Source organism: Balaenoptera musculus, chromosome 2, assembly GCF_009873245.2.
Source record: "Balaenoptera musculus isolate JJ_BM4_2016_0621 chromosome 2, mBalMus1.pri.v3, whole genome shotgun sequence".
Classification (NCBI taxonomy): domain Eukaryota; kingdom Metazoa; phylum Chordata; class Mammalia; order Artiodactyla; family Balaenopteridae; genus Balaenoptera; species Balaenoptera musculus.
Genome location: NC_045786.1, coordinates 77,532,517 through 77,558,581, shown reverse-complemented (window position 1 = coordinate 77,558,581; position 26,065 = coordinate 77,532,517). Strand labels below are relative to the sequence as shown.

The 26,065-nt window shown below is 38.7% G+C and overlaps 2 protein-coding genes across 7 annotated transcripts in view; one reads left to right on the top strand and one right to left on the bottom strand.

Annotated features, from left to right (window-relative positions):
* Window positions 1-8,736, bottom strand: part of RFX7 (regulatory factor X7) — a 153,909-nt gene extending 145,173 nt beyond the window's left edge. Inside the window, exons 1-2 of one of the 2 annotated variants that reach the window (XM_036842652.1) lie at window positions 8,352-8,736; window positions 8,026-8,191 (exon numbers count right to left, since the gene is read on the bottom strand). In XM_036842652.1, coding sequence (XP_036698547.1) covers window positions 8,026-8,186 — 161 coding nt within the window. In that variant the 5' untranslated portion in view covers window positions 8,187-8,191; window positions 8,352-8,736. The remainder of the gene's footprint in view (window positions 1-8,025; window positions 8,192-8,351) is intronic. The other variant, XM_036842651.1, reaches the window with a different exon arrangement.
* The window catches only part of TEX9 (testis expressed 9), a 247,054-nt gene continuing 229,225 nt past the window's right edge, over window positions 8,237-26,065 (top strand). Inside the window, exons 1-2 of one of the 5 annotated variants that reach the window (XM_036842657.1) lie at window positions 8,237-8,363; window positions 9,088-9,178. The gene's annotated coding sequence lies outside the window, so the exon portion shown is untranslated. Of the gene's footprint in view, window positions 8,364-8,739; window positions 9,179-24,253; window positions 24,288-26,065 lie in introns of those variants that run through there. The other 4 variants (XM_036842660.1, XM_036842658.1, XM_036842659.1 and 1 more) reach the window with 4 other exon arrangements.

The following is a 26,065-nucleotide window of genomic DNA, read 5'->3' as shown; positions in this document are numbered from 1 at the left end:
GTCTCATTACTGGCAAGGCTTACCGTCATCAACAACTCTGAGTCTAATTCCTGATAGTGGGAATAAAGATCTCCCAGTAAGCCAACTGTTAAATGTATCTGGATCAATAGCCCATCCCTTGATTTTTTGCTAAGGCCATGATCCTGAATTTTGCCAATAAAACTATTATGTCCTCACTGAATCTTTCTCTCATCTAATTCTGTATTTGTTTATACCATTGATTACACCATCACTGCATGTAACAAAATCTTACTTTTGTTAAATTCAATTATGTTGCATACAACTACACACAGAGGGTGAATGTAAGGTAGAGCTAGTGTCATATTGCTTTTTAATCTTCCTATGCCTGTATGTAGTAGACATTAAAATAAATGTGCACTGAATTCAGTTTTCTTTGACCACTCGATTCCATAAATGCAGGATTAGTTGCTGACCTTCTCACTTCTTTGGAACTTGTATGTACAGAATTTGCCCAAACAAAGCTTGCTAATATCTTCTACTGCAGAAAAAGGGATCATGCATTTAGTAATTTGACAGTTAATTTTTTGATCATAGATTGCTTATACACAAATGCAATTAATAAATCTAATGAATGCAATCAAATTAGGGAAATGATTCACTTACATTAACTGAAGCATCTTGTTCAAATACATTTCCCAACCTCCCAGAAGCACCAACTTTGCTCCAAGCAAGATATCACTGAAGTGACACTCTTATCCAATTACATTTTAAAAATTTCATGTATACTGCAAAAACAATGGCAAGTTCTTGGCTCTCCCATATACAAATAATATTTTACTGTCATACTGTAAACTACTTATTATGCAGTGATTGCTTTGTTTCAGGTATATTCGGTCTCTGAATTCCTATAAACCTTACATATTGGAAAATGAGAATGTTTCATTTAAATTCAGTTAAAAATTCACTAAAATGGATTCATCTCAGGTAAGGCCAGTCTAAATTACTGAAAAAAACTAATTAATACACCTTAGATCATTGTTCCTTAGGAGTTGGGAGAAGTTTCATGGAAGCAGTAGCACATGAGTTGGATCTTAAAGTTAGACACTTACATCAACAGAAAAAAGAGAAGGGTTTTTAAGGTAGCAGGTAAAAAGACCAGCACAGGCATAAGCAGAGAAACAAGATAATGAAAGCAAAGAAAAAGGGTTATGGATAATACAAACTGAAGTAGCCACTTAATACACTAATCCCCTGTTCCCATCTTGAAGCTACTTAGCAGCAAAAGATCATCAAAACAGGAAAGCCACAGAAAAATAAAAACACAAGAAAAAAATGAAAAACACAAACCCAAGTGCTCTACATGCTTGGTTTGTATCTTAAAATTAGGAATCACAGATGGCAACCCCAAAGCTCTAGGGAATCATCCTCCAAGATAACCAATAGTTCTGATGCTTTACCTATAACGCAGCTCAAATTCTAAAAATCACGGATTTCAGAAAGAAAAGGGGAGGTAAATATACGGCATATGTACCATCACTTCCTATTCCCATGCCCTTGGTAGGCATCACTCATTAATCAGACTTGTGGCATGCAAGTTCAAGTCCATTTGAATCCTGTGTCGAAATAAGTGTAAAGGTATCCTTTGCTATCTGAACCCTTCCTATCCAAACCCAGACCACCACAAACAGGTTCAGGAATTTTTTTTTTTTTTTTAAGATAAAGCTATTTGGGGGAGATGGTATTTCCCACCGTATGTACTCTTGCTTCCCCAAATTCCAAAACATAACAGATTTGGAACCTGTCACTCCGACCTCTCACTCTTCAAATTAAGAAACCAAATAGGGTACAAATAGCAAGGAATACACCTGTATGTTTTCAGTTTGTTCTGAGATACAAAACCTCACCTCCCACACATTCTTGTAATATATATAGGAGCTCCTGTAATAGATGCCTGATAGAGGTATTGTGCATAATTAACCAAACCTCATTGTTTTCTATTTCCTCTTATGAATAGGAAGTATACAGTCCATGACACAGAAAAAAGTAAACGTCTCAAGAAAGAAAAATTAAATCATGTTTTAAAGTTTTTATTCATGTGGGTTAAGGTTAAGCGTTAACTACATTAATCTCAGAGTCAGCAATCAAGTGCATTAAGGCTTCAGAGCTTATTGTTCCTTGTTTATTATCCCGCCCAGGGCAGCAAGAGTCTTCCTCTTATTGGTCCATGTTACTCTTCTTTAACCTGAACTTTTAGAACCTCAAGGAAGCAGAAGAGAAAGCAACTAAAAAGACCAAATGCATGCAGAGAGACAGTGGAAAAGGAGGCACTTGACAAAGTGGTCTAGTTTGGTCAGAGATAGAGTATCTTACTGTCTCATTCTTTATAATACTTATAAAGAACACTCTGTCACAACTACAAATTAAAATGTCTACCCTTGATGAATAAAGTTGTGAAGCTCAACTCAACACTCAATTTTCTGAAAAGAATACACACCTTTCTTGTTTACATAACCAAATTTACAATATAACACTCTCTACTGCTTTAAAATATTATATTATTACTACGGGAGAAAAGTTCCTATGTGACATGCTCTTAAGTATTGAGCACCTCTTCATAAACAAAACAATCACACAAATAACCCCCCTAGTGCAATCTCTCAACTAGCAACTAGTAAACTCCCCAACAACAGGGAGTACTACAGTCTCACATATTTTTGCATAATCAACAACAGCTCTTAGAATACATTAAATGTAATACATGCTCAATAAATATTTGCAGACTGAATCTCACGTAACAGAACTCTTGCACAAGGTAACAATAAGTGAATTACACCTTCAGGTAGTTCTCCTGGGCTAGCACCCAAGGAAACACCGACAAAACCTAACAATCCATCCATTGAAAATGTTCTGCTGATTGCTGATTAATTAAATGTTAGTCTTTCACTGTACTTATGGTCTGCTTTATTATTGCTGTCAATATTAATTTAGTAACAGAGCTATAGAAATTTAAGCTAAAGGAACTTGCAGGGTCATCCAGCATAAATCTTTCATTTTGTAGACAAGGAAACGAAGGGGTCTGCTTTTCCCATGCTTTGGCACTTGTCACCGCATTCCCTGGTCCTCTAACTGAATGAAAGAGAGGTTTTATTGCACATTTTTGCTTAGGTTAATATTACATGTGAATGGGCATTCCTCAAATGCCAGTCTCTAGAATAGTACTTTGTATACAGCAGGTGCTCAGGTCAGTACTTAAACACTGTTCTTGCTTAAAGTGTTCAAATTTGAGTGAACGACAATGCTCATTTTCATTTGTACAGTTTTAGTGTGTAACATTTTTCTAATATAAAAAGTGACTTGACGTAAGTTTTTATTCAAAGCATCTTTCATAACAAACAAGACACTTCTGCCTTTCCTACCACTGTGAAGTTCATTTCCCCCAATAATACCAAAAACTAATAGTGACACAGAAACCAAATCAGTTCTGCACATTACATCATTCAAGACACCTCCCAATGGGGAGAGCAAACTGGTCAATTATTTATACACACACATAATCAGTACCTAAGTTAAACGAGGCCATAAAGTTGAGGGGTTTGAAACTGCTTAACTTGCCTTTCTGAGCAATAGGGAAGACAATTTCATCAGTTTCTGATCATAGAGGAGAACAAGGAATTGCCTTCTTTCTGGAATCAGAAACACTTAGTGCTAGGATGCACCATCACAGCTGGCCTCAATATAGACAAGCTAAAAGGACCCTAAGTCTTTGGTGTGCTTGGTATGGAAGATAGGCTGAACTCAGGGTAGGTGACATATCAAACAACTAATCAAAATATTTAAAAGCCAGCTGATGTACTAGTCAGTCTCTAATTTTAAAGCAAAATGAAAATCCTGGGCTTATGGTTAAAGTAAACTCTAAAGTCATGAGCTTTATAGCAAATGTTCCCCACTGAAGTTGAAGAAACAGTAACTATTTCTTAGAGCTAAAAATTGCCTGTCCCAGAACCAAGGACAAAACTGAACTACTGAGTTCTATGACAGGGGACAGAAATCAGAACAAATATGGTGCTAATAAGAAAAACGTATGGATCGCCATACTTTGCTCGCTGCAACTAAGAAATAAGGGAGTAAAACAAAATTGCTCAATTTGGGTTTAAATTCTAAATCTAAAATGTACCAGATTCAGACCTCTGTGTGACTTACAGGATTAAATAAAGACAAGGAACTATAGCCACAGCACTGCTCCCAGGATCTGACAATGAATCAGAGGAACCCTATAGCTTCCCTGTCACTCAATTTATCTCTTTCCATAAAGTGTGTAGAATAATGACACATCATATAGAACTGTTTTTAAAAAATGGTTTTTAAGGTCTTACTTGCAAATAGTTATATAAATAAAAATAATAACTGATAATAATGAATTCTTTTAAGAATCCCTGAATTTGTTTGTTGAGTAAATACAGTATTAGAACATTTTCTACAATGAAACATCACGATTTCTTTTGAATTTATAGGTAAATGTTTGTCATCTATGTGACAGTCTAATTCCAAATATGCTAATCACTCCCAACCATGCAGGTACAATTATTCTTAAACATAACTAATCACAAACAGGCAGAGCGATTTCAAATGCAATTTTTCCACAGTAATTTTATTCTATCAGGGTTTCAGGAAAAACTGCTTTAAAAAGGAAAAGAAAAGCACTTAAATTCTTTTGGTCTAAATTAAATACAAACATTCTTTTTTTTAAACTGTGAAGACACTGGGAGATAAGAGGAAGGAAAAACGTGCTTCAGTATTCTTTTTTTAGGTAACCAAAGAGGGGTGCAATGTAAGTTAAAGAAGTTTGCAGTGAGGTTAGATTGTGGCTTTGTTTTAGGTTGCCAGTATGAGTTTTTATTTAGAAAAAAATGCATGAGTTACTAGCTTTCCTTTTTTAATGAAAAGTTTATATTAGAATTCTATTATTTTCTATTACTTACAAAATATAAATACTATGTTATAGCATATTCAGTATTAAAACACACCTCTGCAAATCAATCTCCTTTCAAGTGAGTTGTGTAAGTGATCTGGACCTCTGTCTATGGAGTGGGAATAAGGAAGATCAAGAAAGGTACAGGCTCGTTACATTGGACTTAAGCTGAAGATACCTGTAAGTATATTACACAAATACTACAAGACTATCAAGTTATCAAGTTAGTAACTTTATTTTGTAGAACTATCTTAAAAATACATTATATTTCCAATTCTTAAGAAATCTGGTTTCTGATGTTAATCATTAAGTAACATGATTTCAACTCTGAATACTTAATATTTTTTCCAAAGACTCATTTTTAATGCTTGAAATAACCACGGACATACTTTTATCTAACAGTATTTTAGTTTAATAAACAGAATAGATTAATTATGAACTGAGATAATAAATAATTCATTATCCAGCTAAAGGCCTACATCACATACTGTATATTTGTAAAATAGGAGGACAAGTTCAGACTTGTTTGTGACCTGCAAGTCCAATAATTTAGAAACTATGATCAACCTAAATGCAAAACCCTTTTGATAATTATTAAATGCCACATTTCTGTTTAATGCAATTTTAAATTCTCATTAGTAATGATACCACAGGTTGATACAGGATGTACTACAAAACTGATAATCTTTCAGAACATTATCAAGTGATAAAATAATTGGTAAAAAGATATTATTGCTTCAAAAAATTGTGAAATGAGATACCTAAAGAACTGCAATCTTACCTATTAAAAGTCATTTTAATTTTATACGCATACACACACTATTTCTTAGGAAGAGATTGTGGTGAAGGAGCTTTCACTTCCTAATGTATTTTATATAGTCACTTGATGAATAACATAAATCCAGTCTTGTGGAGCAGTGGCTATGAGTCTATATATTACATAGAGCCACTAACGTTGTTTATGATCCACAGACGTTGTTTATTCTAAAGTTTTAAATATAAAGAAATAAGTTTTGCAAATAGGATTTCTAAAGCTGAAAATTAAATGCTACTAAGTGTGCCAGTACAATTTTAAAATGAAGCTATAAAATTGTACATTTGGGGATTAAGGTGTTTGTTGTCAGTTTTTCTTTTCAGAGCAAGTACCAAAAACTGAAGCACACTGTACTTCAGAAGTTTTTCTTACATTAAAATCGGCGCAGTTAAGTTGTAATGGATGTGTAAATATAAATTATCAATTAAAGAATAATTAAATCACATGATTTACCAAAAAGAGCACCACTCCACTATCATTATCATTCAAACACTTCAGTCCACTGCCTATACAACTTAATCATATTTTAAAAATATAAGGTGAAGGTTCCTTTCCCCTATTGTTCTCATAATAAATTAAAACATATACTTACTAATTCAACTTTCAAAATTTGTCTTTCTTAAAAGATTTTAGTCCTTTAACTTGGATGTCCCTTACCTGAATGTAAAAACCAAAGTGCTCAATTCACATTTCAGAGACACTAGTTACATCAAGTTAATAGGGGGGAAAAAAAACCTGGTTTCTGGAAACCTTGATGGTAAGGAGATTAAGCATCTCTTCCCTTATATTACAGCTTTAAAAGGGGGTGAGGGCATTCATCGAAGAATAAAGCCTTCTCTCTCTCTCTCTCACACGCACACACACAAGGCAATCCTATTTATCTGACCTATTCAAATTGCCACAGCAGGACTATTGTTAACCCTAAAAAATTCTCCTTTAAAATATTTAAACTTCATTTTAAAATTAAAACTGAAAGCAAGATACTCAGCTGCCAACTACTGTGTAGTATAAAGCTATTAAAGCCTGCACTGACCTACTTCATATTATCATCATGACAATATAGATGTATGCCAAGAAAATAATGAAATTACTATATAACCAACTTTAATTTTGTATTCAAAAATTGTCACTATTTTTAAACGTGTAAATATTGTACTGCAATGCCAGTTGTTTTATGATACTTTTGAAGTTGCAATATAAAAAAAGTAAGGAGTTTTGATATTTCAGTAATCATATTCAATGATGAACATGCAAGGTCTCATTTTTAAAATCAGAGCTTTTTTAAACACCACATTTAATTCTATTTTTAAACTTCTATTAAAAGCAGTCTCTTAGACTAAACTCCAAATAATGCTTTCCATTTTTAAAATAGCACTACACTTTTTAAAACATGTCAGTTAATGAAGAGCCCTACAAAAATAATGCAAGTTCATGTTCAAAGAATATTTGCAATGGCTCTAACAGAGGACAGACTTAAGTCAGTGTATTTAATTATTAAAAGACTGCTACCAGTCTTTCAGAGTTTAATCTAATGTTGAAATATTGGAAATTCTCATACAAGAAAGTATAGGAAAAGCAAAGGATATTTCATCCATGGTTTCTAAAAAAAGACACACGAAAAGGCAACACATTTATTTTAAATTAAACACATCCTTTTAAATTAGAAAATCACTTTGCAGTGTAAACTACCACCTTAAAATATCTCATACTGAAGAAACCCTTTCTTCACAATCAATGCAAAGATTAAGATCCCTGGAAGAGAATTTTAAGCTCAGAATAAAGAAGGCAAAAACATCCAGAAACAGCAGCTAAACCAAGTGAAAGGAAGAGACACATTAGGTTTTGTGCTGCATATTAATATTCTTACGCACAATGTCTGTTCGGTGAAAATTCACAATACACTTCTTCCTCCCAGTATGACTGCAAAAAGGAGTAAACACATTTTGCATTCCTCAGTCCCAAATTCATGCTACCATCATGCACCATGACTTAATTTCGACCCGTATTCCTCTAACACATAAGTGAAAAACATAAATGACTTGTTTATCTGCACTCGAAATTGAGGAGGGGGTAAAAGCATTTTTTGGCTCCGGAGCCCAGGGGCTGATGCAAAGTCCCCACACCTCCAGAGGTCCTATGAATATGCACCCGACTTTGTGGAGACCCCCATTCAATGAATGCATCAGCCTCCTCCTCGGCTCCCTTGCCCGCCGTCCCCCACCCGCTTTGCAGCAGAAATGTGCCTGGGCTTTTTTACCCCAGCGATGGAGGATCCTCTTACCAGATGGAGTTCTTGATCCTGTGTTGCAGCGCGCTGGCCTCTGTCCCTGGCAGCCCGGGCACAAGGGCTGGCAAAGCCACCCCCGAGTTGGGGGCGCTGGGGGGAGGCTGCTGATGGGCATCAGGCTGCTGTGGTGGCGGCTGTTGTTGTTCCTCTGCCATCGCTGCTGGAGGGGGGGGAGGGAGGGAGGGAAGATGGGGGCGCGGGGAAGGGTGAGGGAAGAGACGGGGAGGGGAGGACGAAGGGGGAGAGGAGGAGGGGGGAGGGGAAGAGGAGGAGGAGGACGAGGAGGAGGAGGAAGGAAGCTGGATAAGCTAGGCCTTTACCCCAGGGCTCGAGTGAGTCGCTTTCGCCTGCCGCCTGGGGGACATCACCGGGGAGAGCGAGCGGCTCCTTACGGCCGGGGCGCTTCACCGCGGGAGAGGCATGGCGGCGCCCCTCAGCCCCCCGCCGCCGCCGCCGCCGCCTCCTCCCGTCAGCGGCCGGGGCTTGGGGGGGGTGAGGAGGGGGCGTCTGAACACGAGGTGGGGGGGCAGGGCTCCCCCAAATCCAAGGAGAACGGTTGCTCAGGGACCTGGCGGCCTGGCCTTCCTTTCTTGCCCCCGGGGCTTTCTACTCCGGGGGCCCCGCGCTGCTGCAGCCCCAGGCTCGGCTCCACGCCACTCCCCACGCCGCCGCCGCCGCCGCCGCGGCCACCGCTGCCCTGCCAGCCCCGGAGGCAGCCCAGTGCGCGCAGCCGCACTGCGGCCCGGCGCAGACGGCAAAACACCTACCGCTCGGCCGCGGGGGGGGCGTGGACCAGGGTGTGCGGGATACGCGCGCGGGCGCGGGGGGCCGGGAGGGGGCCGCACGGGCGCGGAGGGCGGGCGCGGGCCAGCGGGGCCCGGAACGTGCGCCGCCGGGGCCGAGGAGGGGACTGGCCGAGCTGGTGGAGGAGAGCAGGAAAACGTGGGGGAGGTGCTGGCGAGAGAAAGAGAACTTGCGTGAGGAGGAGGAGGAGAAACCAAATTTAACATTTGGCGTGGAAATGGGATTTTTTTTTTTTTTTTTGCATCCTCCAAGCAAGTAAAGTGAAATCAATCAACATTATCCTCCCTCCCCTCGGCAAGTGAGGATTACTTTCTCCTTGGGTAAAGGAAGAGAACTGAAGCAGGTAAGAGCATAAGCTGACTTTTCAGAAGCCCCCAAAGAAGAACACCCGTTGGAATTAACCACCCTTTAGGTCATTCAGTCTTGAACGGAAATCGCAAGGCAGGAGCTGGGTTGAGTGCTCCTCGGTCGGGCATTCAAAGCCCTCCAAATCTGGCCCCACTTTAGCTATCCAATCATAGCTGCCTCCATCCCCGTGCAAGAACTCCCGGCTCCAATCAGTGAAGTCTCCATGCCATTCTCAATGCGCCGCAGACTCATTCTTCCTTCGTGCCTTTGCTCGTGCTCTTCCTCTCACCTCCCTCCCCACCCCACCCCTTTTCCTGGATTGCCCTCCCTCCTCCTCTATACCGCTCTCCAGCCAACCCAGGCTCTCGGGCACAGCTCAAGTCGCGGCTTGTCAGGGTCCCTGGCAGTCAAGGCCCCTGCTTGCCTCGGAAAGAAACGCGTGTAGTTCTCACAACATGGAGGCTCAGGCTCCAGCCACAAGCTCCTTCCTTCGGAGCCAGTTGAACCCCTGGACGTACTCTCTGCCCCCTCCCACGCTACTCATCCTTAAGAGCTAGCTTTGCCCACCAAGAGTAAGACTCCCTGCCAGAAACATGCAAGTCCCCTTTAAGAGCAGAAGAATTGGCTTTTCTAGGTGGGGCTGATCAGGGAGGCCTAAACTGCCTGGGTGTAGAAGACTACAGCCAAGGCCTCTGGCACCAGATGGAACAGCTGCTCAGCTCACACTGACCTTTCTATGGGCCTGTGGGTGTTATGAGCTCTTCTGCTTTAACTTTTCTGACAGTTTCTATCAGGTTTCTACCTGTCAGATTCTCTGGCCACTTTCCTGCAGTGCTTGGACTTTGGGCAGTGAGTCCCTGCCACCTTTTAGACTCCTCCTGGGTGGGGAATCTGATTGGCTTGGGTTTCTTGGCCTTTGGAGTTCTAGGTTCCCTGCCTTGGCCTGGAACCTTTTTGCTTTTGCACCACTGTGCCCTCAGGCCTGACTCACAGAATCCACTCCCAGATTCACCCTGACTTCTTGCACGTGGTGGGAGCAGGAGGACTAGGAGGGAGGAAGGACACCTGTGTGCAAGACAGCTCCTCCATGAGGATTCTAAGCCCCTTGGATTCCTTTGCACCCTGAAGCCCACTGCACTGACTCTGCCACACAAACGAGCCCCCTTTTCCATAACCTAGGGTCACTGTTAGCCATTTTTAGAAAATGTTAGTTGTTTATGAATTCATTTTGCATATGGACCCTTGTGTTCTATGTAAAGACAGGCTTTTTTTCTGTACCAAATTGATAGACGTGGTGTGCACTAGACAGGAGCCTTGAAGAATGAAAATGGCTGATGTTGGCTAAGCACTTACACTGTGCAAGACCTAACACTTTCCATACATTGTCATCCCCAAATTGTATAATATATTACTAGTCTCCCTTTTTTACAGATGAACCAGAAGCTTAGCGAGGTTAACATTCTTAAAGTGACCCAAATAATAAATGAGGGAGCCAGGATTTGAATCCTGAAGTCTAATGCCAGAGCTTACAAGCCTTGGTGAAAATGAAGTTATACTGAAAAACCTTGAATGCATATCTAAGCTGTATATCCATGGGGAAGATGGAGGGAGTAAAAAGGCATTGGGGAAAGTTGCAAAGTCCCCCAGGTTCTAATTTTTTTTACCTTGCCAAGAGAGAATGATGGCTCCACGTTGCCACACCCTGGGAGGGGGAGACCCTAGGGAGTAGGAGGTCGTCCAAGAAGGGTAATGTATCTGAGACTGCCAAACGCCTTAAGAAAAGGAAGCTGAGAACCAAGACGTTTCTTTTAAGATTTACTACCGGGTGTCACACAGGCTGACTTCCCGAGTGCAATTTTTCAGTGTTTTATAGGTTCCATAAAAGAGCATGTCATGCCAGCAGCCACTAGAGGGCACAGCAGAGCCGCAACCCTGAACTGCCCTCTAGCGGTGGTGCTGACGAGAGGGCATTGTTGAGCCTGTGGGCCCTCAAGGGCCCACGGGGGATGGACATCTGGGACTCTTAGGTTCAACCAGCAATGAGAGGGGTCGCAGATAATGTCAGACTTAAGAGATCTTATTGCCAGAATGGACATCCTTGCAGGGAGGCTTTAAAGAGTCAGCCCCCACTTCTCACTTAAAATCTGGGAGTAGAGTGTGTGTTTTGTTACCGTCATCCGAGAGGGCGGTGAATAGAGTTATACCAGTAGAAACCTAAAAGAAATCTGTTGAAGTTATTCAAAATCTTGGGTGGGGACTCAAGCCAAACCCAGATACCTTGAGTAAAGGTGGCAGTGTAGCCATGGTGCTTCTGAAATTGTGTTTGCCCCCCTCTGGTTATGAAACTCTGTACTAAGGTCCCTCAGGGACCCAGAATCAATGTGGCTGATTTCCTCAGACCTTCAGTTTGACTCGGTGAGAAGTAGCGGAAAACATTATAGTGAACATGAACTTTCAAGAGAATACACTAAATTTTGAGCTTCTGTTTCTCAACCCTGAGGAGTATAAGTCTGTCCTCCCTGGGAAAGTGTACTCCTGTGGAAAATTTTGAGAAACACTGATGTAGTGGGGAAGAAAGACTCCAGTCTGGGAGTCAGAAAACGTGGGAATTCAAACCCTCTGTTTTCACCTCTATAAAAATGAAAATCATGACCTACCTCACGGGGTTATTATGAGAAACACATAAGGTGATACCTAAACCTAAAAAGGGAAGTGCTATACACAGAGAAAGACAATCTATAAGGTGGGTCGTGAGCACCTCGAAGCCTTATTTTATCTTAGTGATCCCGGGACACAATTCCTTACTCCTGGGTGTTCATATTTGTTGAATTGAGTAGTTACCTAACCTTAATTTTCTTAGCCCAGTACATTATACCATCTTGCTCTCTTATGTCTAAACTTTGTCTCCTTTATGAAACTAAACTTTGCATACTGACCAGACTATAGTACATATGTTTATCATACATTTATTATACCCCATACATAAGAGTGTCAGGCATTGAAAATATAAATAAATAGATAGATGATAGGTAAGACCTGGTCCTAACTTGAAGTAGTTTACATTCTGGGGAGCAGAGAGACCTATTAATATATATTAGTTACACAAGATGATGAGTATAGTGGAGGGAGGGATTGGTCCTGCTCAAGGTAAAAGAGCTTTTGGAGAAGGCCTCTTGGCTATCGTTTGAATGGGGTCTCATCGGGTGAATAGAAGTTCAACAGGCAGTACACTGAGGGAAGATGGTTTCAGGTCAAGGAGCATCGTGAACACTGGTGTGAAGCCATGAAAGGGCACATGAGAGGAGTGCATAATGCAGAACCCAGTGTTAGCTTTGTGCTCAGATCCTTAATGGAGTGTATAGGGGAGGGAAAGGAGGGGAGGGAGACACAGCCCATTTTACTAAACGTTACTCTGTGTTATTAGTTACGATTGTTCTGACAAAATGAGGCCTCAAATAGGCTCATCGTTGGTTAATATTGGTTAAGTGCTTAAAGTGTACATTTAATTTCCACAAATTATGGTGGTTTACAGATGTGGAAAAGATCAGGTTCTACCCTCTTTTCCTTCCCCTCTTAAAAACGAAGGATTCCCTCATCCTCTTTTCCTTTATCATTACTTTCTCTGCCTTCTTCCATTGCAAACTTCTCCCTCTAGGAGCTGAAAGTAGAATATGTAATTACCTACATGTTATTATTTCAGGGAACAAGGAAGGAAGGCTTTCCATCTCCTAAAAAATCTTTCTCTGTATCAGAAAATGATGATTAATTTCTTTGGACTAAGCTCTTGTCTGTCAAAATGCATGTAGTACTAGGGGAGCTGATATGTTAAGTTCCAGTGCTGTAATGTAATTGAGTTTTCAGTCTTTTACTAGCATTAGAGGGAGGGAGGTGAAGGTAGTCAGGAGGAAGACAACAAAGAGGAAGCAAGATTACAGAAGAGGTTAGGTTGGAAGGTTCAAAACCAAGTGTATATTGGCAAATTTGGTTAAATTTTCTCCATGCCATACTTGCTAATGTTAGTATGATGTGAAAATATGATTTCTCCTGTTAGAGCACAAATATTCTATTATGTCATCAAAACAATGGTTTGTTAAGGGGAAGTAGCCTAACTATTCAAATACGGGGTAAGGCAGCAAGGTGTTAACAACCCTGTCACTACCTGGCTATGTGACCCTATCTGTACCAGTCATTCTGTCAGGTCCCTTTACTTACTTCTGAGAATTATTGGGATAAAGTTCTCGTAATGTACTTGGCTCTTCAAGTGAATGGTATTATGAAAATGAATGCGAGGTACTGCTTTGATTTCATTTAGAAATTTTCCACTGTTGTTACAATACACATGTTTATGTTGTGACCTGCATTCTCTTTATATGAAAGAAGGTTCAAGTTAATATCTGTCTGAATTTTAAAAGAAATGTTTACTTTTACTTGGGGCCAGAAACGTCCCAAGTAGAAATTTGATATCTTGGAAATTCAGGCCAGCAGCAGCTATGAACAGAAGCCGGTAAAGGAAAAGCATATTTACCTAACCCTAAAAGTGACAGTAAAAAGACACTAGAGCCAGTCCTACAATGAGGAGGTCAGCACTGGTGCAGTCTGAACTGGTAGAGCCTAATCAGTAATCCACAAACTCATCATTCCTCAGTTCAAGACACATTTAAGTCCCTCTTACATACTAATTATTATGCTGAAACCACAGAAAGATTTAAAAATAAGTAAGTGGTAAGGGACTTCCCTGGTGGTCCAGTGTGTAAGACTCTGCGCTCCCAATGCAGGGGCCCCGGGTTCGATCCCTGGTCGGGGAACTAGATCCCACATGCATGCCGCAACTACGAATCCGCATGCCACAACTAAGAAGTTCGCATGCTGCAACTAAAGAGCCCACATGCCTCGACAAAGATCCTGCGTGCCACAGCTAAGACCCGGCACAGCCAAAATAAATAAATAAATTTAAATAAATAAATATTAAAAAAAATACGTGGTAAATACAGTATTGTTTAATCTTCAAGAAGTTCATAATCTAATTGGAACATAGACATATCAGCCCACACATATTTTTAAACATGAAGTGAAAATGCAGGGGACAAACAAAAAAATAAGTGTGTGACAGGATAATTTATTGAGCTATTAATTTGGTTTATGTTCTCCTTATATTTTCCCTCCTCTCCATTCCAAACATGCTTCAAGAGAGTTGTGTGTTTCTAGGCAGAAAGAAGTTGACAGGAGCTCAATATCAGACCATTCCAGGGGGCACCACTCACATTGTAATTGAAGCCTCCTGGACCACAACTCCTTAGGATGCACTGTCAATGTTACCCCTGGAGTTGTGCCCAGCAATTTGCCTTCCAGGTTCCTTGCTCCTAGAGGGATTTTGCTAGGGGGTTCAAGAGGTAGGGGCATCTGGTGAGGGAAAGGAGGAAAGAGAGAGAAGGAAGGAGGGGTTGTGCGTAGGTGGAACTGTTGCAAAAGAAAAAATTTCCCAAACTGGAAAAGAGTCAAAGTTCAGGGTTGCAGTAGTGGAGACACCAGCCCTCTTTCCTCGATCACCCCAGACCTCAGATAGATGCATTGTGCCCTATGGAGGCTGGATCGCCCTGCCACTCTTGGTCTATGAGCAGAGCTGTTGCTTGGCTTCTAGGGACCATGTATCCCTGAACAATGAAGTTGTCAAAGTCCATCTTCCCCCATTTTCTGGGCTCAACATAAATCTTCCAGACTCTAGTGCATTTCTAGGGAGGAATGGAGGGAAGTCCAGTAATAACTGGGATTGGATTTCCTTCTACTTCAGTGGAATTAAGGCTGGGATCATTTAAGTCTGAGGTGAATTTAATTTGATTTAAACACAATAAAGAATCGTGACATTTCTTGCACGCCCAAATTTGTACTTACAGCTTTAAACCTAGCTAGTGGTGGATACTATATATGAAGCAGTGTTAAGCGAGATGTGTAAGATTAAGCATCACAGTGAATGGCACAGCTAACAACTGCTGAGGGAGTTAAGAGAAGGCAAAGAGCAAATGGAGTTAAAGTAAAAGGAGGTGGCTTCACGGAGGGCTTCGGACAGAGTTGGAGTGTAAGGAAAGGGAAGAAGTTTGTGAAAGTGGGAGAAAGAACGGCAGCAAGCCAGAAGGGAAAAGCAGTGTGAACAGAAGCAGGAAAATCAGCATGACTAAAGAGACAAACAGGAGACTGGCCTAACCGGAGTGAATAGCTGATGATAAAGGTTGCGCTGGGTACCAAATTACAAATCTCTGCTTCTGTCCTCGCTGTATAAGGCAGGGTTGTATCAGAGAACAACCAGTAGAATATATTATAAATTTCTTGTAATATTCATTATGATCACATATTTGTCACAATATTTATTGTAATTATTCTATTATATAATTTAAAGGAACTGGCTTGCCTGATTGTGCCGGTTAATAGGTCCAAACTCTGTAAGGCAGGCCAGCAGGCTGACAGGCCAGAAACTCTTGGGCAGGAACAGGCACTGCAGTTTACAGGTGGCATTTCTTCTTCCTTAGGAAAAATCTTAGTTTTGCTCTTAAGGCCTTTCACTTGATTAGATGGAGCCCACCCAGAATATCAAGGATAATGTCCTTTACTTAAAGTCAAATGATTGTAGATGTTAACCACATCTAACAGAATTCCTTCACAGCAACACCTAGGTTAGCATTTAATTGAATAACTGGTACATTAGCCTAGTTAAATTGACACATAAAACTAACAGTCACATTCACTACACTCTATGTCATCCCTCATGTATTTGAGAAGAGGAGGAAGTCTTCGGACTTTCTTCTTAGGAACCTCAGGAAAGATCCTTTCCTATGAAGTAGGCCAACTTGTGTCCTTTCCTTGGGTATATTTATTTTCTTTGCTCTTTTTTGTATATAAATATACATACTCCCAGGAACTTCCTGTTTTTCTTCATCCTTCCCTCCCGCCCCCATTACCTGAAGTTGTACCAAGTAAGAATTGTGTTGATGTTAGTATGGGTTTTTTTTCTAATCTTTTGTTTTTTGTTTTTCCTATTTATAGTGCCTCTAATGTACCTATTAGCATCATTCTCCTGAGTTGGCCAAACCCTCAGGTTTCTGCCTTCTGTAGCTACCTTCTAAAGGGCTCAGCTGATGTAAGCCTCCATCCTTGTCACTTGTAACCCTGGGTCTGTGGTTGGAACAGGGCTCAGCATCCAACATAAGGGCAACCAATCCCCTGGCTGGACAGTGACCTGTGAGCTGGCTAAATATAAGGTCTTTGCTCAAGGAAGAGGTTAGTAATTAATTAACAAATTGATTCCTTTCTTGGAGAATATGAATATGATAAAGAGAGACAGTTAGGCAGTTGGCGGTAAAAAAAAAAAAATAAAGTAGCTAAGAGACACAAGAGAGGCAGACCTCAGAAACCATTAGGCAGCAGCAACCAGTCGAGGGAATAAGTAAGAGGCAACTGTGAGAAGACAAGCAGAAAAGGCTTTCAGAAGATAAGATAGTTGCTTAGTAATGGTAGGAGCAATATGCCCAGAGGTGGATAGAAACTGAGGAGGTTTTTTGATGGAGCTCCAGAGTAAGAGGGCACAAATGAGGAAGAGCAGATTATTGGCCAGGCCTTGGGGAAATCCAGAATAACTGACCAGAAACCCAGGAGCAGACTTATAAGTGACTTCATACAGACTTGAAGAGAGCTAGGGAACTAAAAGTCCATTTAGGTTCCAATGCAATTCTAGCAAGTGGTTTATTTCCTCAGATCCCCAGGAGAAGGTTTCCATTGCTACCTTACTTTAGGGTGGGTCTCTCTCTTCCAAAAGATTCTTACACATGCAGTTATGGTCCTGACCATCTGAAGGGCTCAATTAAATGTCAAGAACTGCGTCCTCTTGAAAGTCTTACCTTATCCATTCCTCATCTCACCCGCACCCAGGTTGAGTTAGCTGTCCCTTTTCTGTGGTCCTTTAGGACCTCACACAGCCTTATGTCACAGACACTATCTCATTGTATGGTAATTATAGGTTTACTTGTCAATTTCTTGTACCTACCCTCCCCACCGTTGGCTCCAAGTACTGTGAACTGTATGTGGTTAGGATGTATGTTTTTATTCTTTTCTGTATCTCCTACATATAGTACAGTCCCTACCATAAAGTAGCCAAATAGCAAATGTTTGTTGAATTGAATTATTGAATTAGAGAGAGCTCCTTTTGTTTAGGCCAAGAAAAAAGAAGGCAGAATGCAGGAAAAAGCAGAATGGGCTAGTAAGAAAACCCAATAGCTTGTCCGTAATAATAGTGCAGGTACTAAGAACTTAGTTAATTCATACTTAAAATTCATGTCTCTGTGACTATACAAAAATTTCCCAAGCAGCCAAATATTGTCTGTTCAGCTAGACATCTGGTGCTATGATTCTCCAGTTTTAAAAGTACTTTGGCCAGCCCTCTTCCTTTTAAGGAGAAGAGTCAGCTACGTTCTCCCTTCAGCCTCCAGTTTCTCATCTGAATTCAGATCCACACTCTTGGACAGGCCAGTCTTGAGGCTCACTCTCAGGGACATCCCCTGGGCTTCGGAGCTGAGAGTCCAGGACCCAAATCCCAGCCATACCCCTTGCCACTTTTGTAGTCCCAGACAAGTCCCTCACAACTCTCTGAGCCTCGGTTTCGAAGTGGTAGAAATGGGGAAATAGGACTCCCTTACATAGTTATGCTGAATGTTTGATGAAAAATATTTGTGAAAATACCTAGCACAATGTTTTATACTTAGTAAGAGCCAAATAAATGTGAATTTCCTGTATATGTTATTCCTGAGGAGGTGGAGAAGGGAAGGGAAGACATAGGATGATGGTGGAGGACAAGGACCTTGACAGTGACTGGGGCCCTGAAAATCAAAAGGGCCAGCAGCCGAGGGACCGTGTGCCACCACTTGAAAATCTGATAAAGCACAGGTCTTAGTCATCCAAAGCCACACTGCACCTGAGGCAGCTGCCACAGGAGATATTTTGATCAGAGTGTGGAAGGACATTCAAACCCTGCCAGGTTGAAATTGGGGCACAGTTGATAGTGAGATAGGCATCATTAATGGCAAGGGAAGAAGTTTTTGCCTACACCAAGCAGAGAAAATTTTGAGATTCATCTAATGCTGTCTCAGAGAGCTCTGAGAATGTACAGAGGCAACCCCTGCAAATAAACCCAACACTGGAAATGGAGAAAGAAGGGAAGGTGTTAATAATCAATTGAGGAATCTAAGAGTATTCATAGGAATATCACATCCATATGTATCCCTTCTGAGGTCCCGAAAGAAAGCCCAATGAGACCAGCTACTCTTCCCAGGGACTTAAGAGCCCAGATAATGTGTGTGTGTGTGATTGAGGGAGAGGGGCGTCAGGGTTTATGTTTTCCAGCTGCTCTAGATAGAGCAGGATTAAAAACTGTTAAAGTTAGCTCATAAACAGGCTAACTGAACAGGCTGCTTGGCAGGCAAGGATTGAGGTATGGCAGGATGGGGGTAGCATTCCAAAACAGGATGAGCTTGTGAGTCAGATTTTTCTGACTGAAAATGTCAGAGATGTCACCGATTGCTGCCTAATGTGTCATTTGTTATCGGGCAGAAAATGTGGCTAAATGATTACAGCTCTGCAGCAACCGGTGTCTCCCACCCCCATGAAGGAACACTTTTTTTTTTTTTTAAAGTAAATTCTTTTTCTTTTTTAAAAATTAATTAATTACTTAATTTTTGGCTGTGTTGGGTCTTCGTTTCTGTGCGAGGGCTTTCTCTAGTTGCGGCAGGCGGGGGCCACTCTTCATCGCGGTGCGCGGGCCTCTCACTATCGCGGCCTCTCTTGTTGCGGAGCACAGGCTCCAGACGCGCAGGCTCAGTAGTTGTGGCTCACGGGCCCAGTTGCTCCGTGGCATGTGGGATTTTCCCAGACCAGGGCTCGAACCCGTGTCCCCTACATTGGCAGGTGGATTCTCAACCACTGCACCACCAGGGAAGCCCAAGGAACACTTTTTAATTGAATGGACCACCCAATCTATTTTTAAAGGCAAGTGACTCAAGACTAAGTACCCCTTTTCACTCTAGTTGGTGAACATCGTTTTCTCATTTCGAGTCCCCTCAGAGATGCTGTTGGAGTAGGGCTTCAATGTTCTTTCTGTGTCGTAGGTGCTCTTTCTGAGTATATTTTTAAATGTTTTGAAATTTTAAAAATGGTAAGATATAAGTTACCACTCACAAATAAATTATATTTAATTGTGTTTTGAAAGAGTTAGTTTTAAAATCCTGTGTATGAAGATTAAATCAAGACATCAGACTGAAGGAAGCTTACCTCTACCAAACCTTATGAAATGACAGAAAAGGTTGAGAGATGGGGGAAAGGGGAAGGGGGAGAGGAATAATTGGTAACAGGACTGGGGACAAAAAAGTGTCATCAGTGTATCAGAAAATTTGGAAAATTTTCTTGGAAAAACAAATTAGGGCACCTGAACCTCAAATACTCCTAAGCTTAAGACTGCTAAAGGAGTAGAAGCAATTTCAGGGCTGCTCCCATCTCAGAAAGAGCAGATTCAGTGCGTAGAGGGTGCTAGCATAATGACCAGAGCAATGAATGAAGACATAGCAGTTGGAGCAGCTGGTCTGCTGATCTCCTTCCCTCTTCCTGCCTAGAATTGTCCACAGATTAAAGCAGTGAGCCTGTGGGTCCTGGGAGCCAAAGATAGAATAATAACAATGGACTCCAGGAGGGACAGGGAGACCCCTCGCTCTGAAATCACTCTGCCCAGCAGTATGTCCTTCCCTTCTCCTATAATCATCAGAGTCAACCCACATTAAGCAGAAGTAGAGCACTAAAAGGAATTTTCATTTACAAAGTAAAAGATTAATCAACATAAGAATAACACAAGTACGTAGAGGCACCAAACTCAGTAAATACTGAAATAATACCTGTGGAAAGATAAATGAAACGATAAGTATAAATTTCATCTTATTTTAAGAAAAATATAACTATAAGTAAAATATAAGTAAAATATAAATATATTATATAAATATAAATATAATATATAAATATATTATAAAATATATATTATATAATATATAATATATATATTATATATTTATATTAAAATATAAATATATTATAAAATATAAAGTAAAATATATACTTATTTTACTTTTAAGTAAAATATATACTTATAAATGCTACAAATAAACAATTATCTTCAAAGAGATTAGGACATTATTACATTAGTGGAAAGGAAGCAAACAGTGATCTTAGGGGTTAAAAACATGATTTTCAAAATAAGAAAACTCAGCAGACGTGTATCACCAATTGAAATTCCTTGAAAGGATAACTGACTTTTGGATGAATTTTAATAAAATAAATAATGAATCCAAGAAAGATGAAGATATTCAAGAAACAGTGGAAAAGAAAGAAACTAGTTAACTTGTCTAATTATGGCCTGTGTTTAAAAATTAGTAACATAAATTTAAAATCTAGAGTAGATGCTGGCAGACTTTTTCTGTAAAAGACCAGAGAGTAAATATTTTCAGCTTTGTGGTCCATACAGACTCTGTCTTAACTACTCAGCTCTGCTGCTATAGTGTGAAAGCAGCCATAGATAATATGTAATTGAATGGGCCTGTTTGTGTTCCAATAAAACTTTATTTACAAAACAGGCAGCAGGACAGATTTAGCCTGCCTGCCACCCCTGTTTTGGATGAATGCAACATAAAGATGGCAGAGACAAGGTGTGATGAAGAGATAAGAGGGAAGTTCTAAAAGTGTGTAAAACACACACACACACAACCAGATGGCAGGGAAAAAGTCAAATCATCAGTAATCACAGTATGTGACAAATGGATACAATTTCCTAAATAAAGACAGAAAAATCTCAAAATCTTTAAAATAACAACATGTCTAGTCAGACGGTATTTAGAAGAAATACATCTAAAAAGAAAGTTGAAAATAAAAGAACATACAAAGATAAATAAGCCAAATAACTAAAAATAGATAACAAGTATGGTAATATTAATGTTAGACCAAAAAAGAAGAATTTGATGTAAAGAGGATTTGACAAGATAAAGAACATTTATGTTGATGAAAAATACAATTCCATAAGAAGGTCAATTAATAATGAACCTTTACAAACCTAACAATATAACATCAAAAGTCATGTTTATAATATAACGTATAAAGTTAAAACTGATAGAAATACAGGTAGTGATGAAAAATACACAGCTATTTTGGAAGACTTCAACTCAGAAATTGACAGATCAAGTAGGAAAAAAGGAAGCAAGTGTAGTGAGGATTTGAATAACACAGTAAAGAAACTTGACTGAATAGGTGTAAAGGACTATACACAATAAATGGTGAATGCATAATCTCTTCAAACACACATGCAACATTAACTACTTTCTAAAACAAAGAAAGAAAAGAAAATGTTAATAAATTCCCAGATAAGAAATCATTCAGGTCACATTCTTTGATCACACTGCAATACAATTTGGAGTTAGTACAAAAGAATACAATTTTTATAACTTGGAAATAAAAAACCCACACCTTTAAATAACTTTAACTTAGAATAACTTTAATGAAAAGAAATGTAAAATGAAGCTATCAATTATTTAAAAATAACAATACCAAAAATTTATTAAACATTACTATACAACCAGCTTTGTGCTAAGTGATCCACCTGGATTGTCTCATTTTATTATCACAATAATCCTGAGAAGTTGATTCCATTATCATCTCATTTCACAGATGAAGAACTGAAACACAAAGCTCTGTTAAATAACCTGCCCAAGGGCACATAGTCCATAGATGACAGAGTTGGGATTTGAACCTAGATGGTATAGTCCAGAGCCAGTATATTTAACTGCTACAACAAGAAGAACAATGAGATCAATACAATTCAAAATCTATACATACTCAGAGAAAACTTATAGCCCTGGATGCATACATTAGAAAATAGGAAAAGACTGAATGGAAGTAAATCGTGCATACAGTTCAAGAAGCTAAAGGAAGAAAAATTAAAATATACAAGGAAAGTATTACTAAAGAAAAAACCAGAAATGCATGAAATAAGGAGTAGAGTTAATCTGAATAAAATTAAAACTGATCATCTGAAAAGAACCAAAAATATCAAAAGTCTAGAATGTTTAATCAAGGTTAAAAAAAAAAAAGAATTATCAACCTTTGAAATAAGAAAGGGACACTATAAGTATAGAGTAGATTCTAAAAAATCTGAGATGAATACTAACTTTAAGATAATAAATTAGAAAATTCTAGATTAAAATAATTTCTGGAAAATAGAAATCACCAAAATTGACCCATGAAGAAATAGTCACCTTAAAACAACAAACAACAACAATAAAAACAATGAGAGCATTGAAAAGGTAGTCAAAGCTCGCTCATAAAAGGTCACCAAACAAAGATGGTTCTATAACTAAGGAACAAATAATCCCTATGGTATATTAATTAGTTAATCCAAAGCATGGAAAAAATAGAAAGTTTTCTAACTCATTTACATTGGAGCTGACATGGCCTGAATTTTAAAACTGGCAAGGAAAGCGTACACTCACTTATGAACACATATACAGATATCTTAAGTATTAGTATTCGTAAAGTGAATCCAGAAATGTATTTTTTAAATGTCATAACTAAGAAGGATTTATCTAAGCTATTCAAGGCTGATTCAAAATTCAAAATATATTAATACAAATCGTTACATTCAAAATAAAAAAAAATATTAAGAGATGCAAAAGACATTTGATACCATTGGACATCTATTTTTTTTTAACATCTTTATTGGAGTATAATTGCTTTACAATGTTGTGTTAGTTTCTGCTGTATAACAAAGTGAATCAGCTATATGTATACATGTATCCCCATATCCCCTTCCTCTTGAGCCTCCCTCCCACTCTCCCTACCCCACCCCTTTAGGTGGTCACAAAGCACAGAAGCCTGTGCTATGCAGCTACTTCCCACTAGCTATCTGTTTTACATTTGGTAGTGTATATATGTCCATGCCACTCTTTCACTTCGTCCCAGCTTACCCTTCCCCCACCCCGTGTCCTCAAGTCCATTCTCTACGTTTGCGTCTTTATCCTGTCCTGCCCCTAGGTTGATTAGAAAGAAAACCACTTTTGCAAACCAGAAGTAGAAACTTCTCTGTTTTAATGAAAGATATCTGCATACACAAGCATCATACCTAATGAAGTATTAGAAGCTTTCCCACTAAAGTTTTTTCAATATTGCTTTGAGAGTCCTGGCTAATGCTATGTGATAAGAAAAAGAAAGTTAAAAGTGGCAAACCAGGAGAAAATATTTTCAAAATATATATTATTACATTTAATAAAGAACACCTCAAAATTGATAAGAAAAATATAAACAACCTAATAAAAACATGTGCAAAGGATCTAAATAACCACTTCAATAAGGAGAAATGTAAATAATGAATAAAAAATAATTTAAAATAACAGTGAATTGCATTTTTTTTTTTTTGCCCTTAGAACTGGCAAATTTGTAAGAGATTGATAATATCTAGTGTTTATAAAGATGTTGGGAAACAGGTATTTTCATATACTGTTGGTCAGAATGAAATTTGTAAGACTTTCTTCGAAAGCAATTTAGCAGAATTTACCAAAATTTTTACTCTACAATTTCTTTTACTCGGAAATTTTGTTTCTACTGTTTTAGCCAAAAGAATTGTTCATAGTGCACAAAAAAGAAAATACTTGTTTGTGTGCACTAGGAAATTTTAAGAAAGTTTGTTGCAGCATTGTTTCAAATAGTGAAAAATTAGGAGTAATTTATATATCTGTTAGTAGGGAAAATAATTAATTATGTTACATTGATACAATAGAATACTGTGCAGCTGTTAAAATGAGACTGATCTGTATTCGACAGAAAGAGCTGAGAGATGTATTTTTAGGCTAAAAATAAAATTACAGAATTATTGTGAAGTGTGAATGTGAATTTTTTAATGTTACACATACATGTGTGTATACATATATATATGTGTACATATATATGTGCAGGTAAATGTATAAAAAATAATTTGGAAGTAGAATCACCTAATGGTTTTTTTTAGGGAGGACAGCAAGAATGAGGGACAGGAAACAGAGGTAAGACTAATGTTTTAGTCTCTATATTTCAGTGTTGTTTGAATCTTTCAGTGAAAATATATCCTGTAAATTTCTATGATTTTTTAAAGTTTTTTTTTTTGAGTTTTAACATACTGAGACTAAAGTGCACAAATTATAAGTATATAGCCCAATGAATTTTTACACGTGTATTACTCATGTAACCACTACCCAGATCAAGATGTAGAATATTTCTGCTCCCTAGAATGCTCTATCGTGGTCCTCCATTGTACCCACCACCGCAGATTATTTTATCTGTCCCTGAAATTCATAGAAATAGAATCATACAGCTTGTTCTAATTTTGTGTCTGGCTCTTTTTGTTTCATACCATATCTACTATACTAATCCATGTTGTCAGTTCTTTTCTATTGCTTATAGTATCCCACTGTATGAATACACCACAGTTTAGTTATCCATTCCTCTGTTGATAGACATTTGAGTTATTTCCAGTTTGGGGCTATTAGGAAGAAAACTGCTATGACTTGCCTTGTACATGCCTTCTGTGATATTCATGCATTTCTCTTATATACCTAGTACTGGAACTGCTGGGTCATAGAGGAGGTTTTAGTAGAGTGATTCAAGGTGGTTGTAACAATTTACACTTTCATTAGTGTATATGGAAGTTCCAGTTCCAGTTGCTCCATATTCTGGCTACCACTGCATATTGTCAATTCTTTTCATTTTAGCCATTCTGAGAAGTCCGTACTGATATTACATTTTGGTTTTATTTTTATTTTCATTTCCTTGATAACTAATCATATGGAACATCTTTTCATGTACTTATGTCCATGCTGATATTCTCTTTTATAAAACTCCCGCTCAAGTTTTTTCTCACTTTGTTTGAGCTGTTTATCTTCATTGTGTTGTTTATCTTTTTCTTACTAATTTGTTGCCATTCTTTAGATATTGTGGCTATGAGATATTTTTTGGATATATATGCTATATCTATGATATATGTATATAAACATGCATATATATATATATGCATATATATCACAAATTTCTCTTAGTCTGTGAATTTCTGGTTCACTCTCTTGATGGTGTACTTCGATAAATAGAATTTCAGAATTTATAAATCTTTTATGGTTCATGGTTTTTTGGGTCTTATTTAAGAAATCACTGCCTACCTCAAGGTCATGGAATTATTCGTCTATGTTATCTTCTAGAACAGGGGTCAGCAGACTATGGCCCATGTGGCCTGCCGCCTGTTTTTGTAAATAAATTTTTATTGGAACACAGCGATTCCATTTCATAAATGTATTGTCTATGGTTGCTTTTGTGCTGTAACAGCAGAGTTGAGTAGTTTCAACAGAGACCATGTGGACCACAAAATTGAAAATATTGAGTATCTTGTACTTTACAGAAAAAATTTACTAACCCCTGTTCTAGAAAATTATTGATTTCCTTTCATATTAGGCCTATAATCCAATTGGAATTAAGTTTTGTAAATGGTATAAAATAGGGTTAAAGTCTGTTGCATATGAATTATCTAATTGCTCCAGCATCAATTTTTGAAAAAAAAAATCTCATTACCACAAAATTGCAGTAGCACCTTTGTTGTATATCAGTTTACTGTATAGGCATGGGCCTGTTTCTAGACTCTCTCTTCTATTTCACTGTTTGTTTATCTATCACTGCACCAGTACCACACTATCTTAAATATTGTAGGTTTATGCTAAGTCTTGGTATCTGATATTGTAAATCTTCCAACAATTTCTTCTTCCTGATTTTTTGGCTCTTGCATTTCCATATAAAGTTT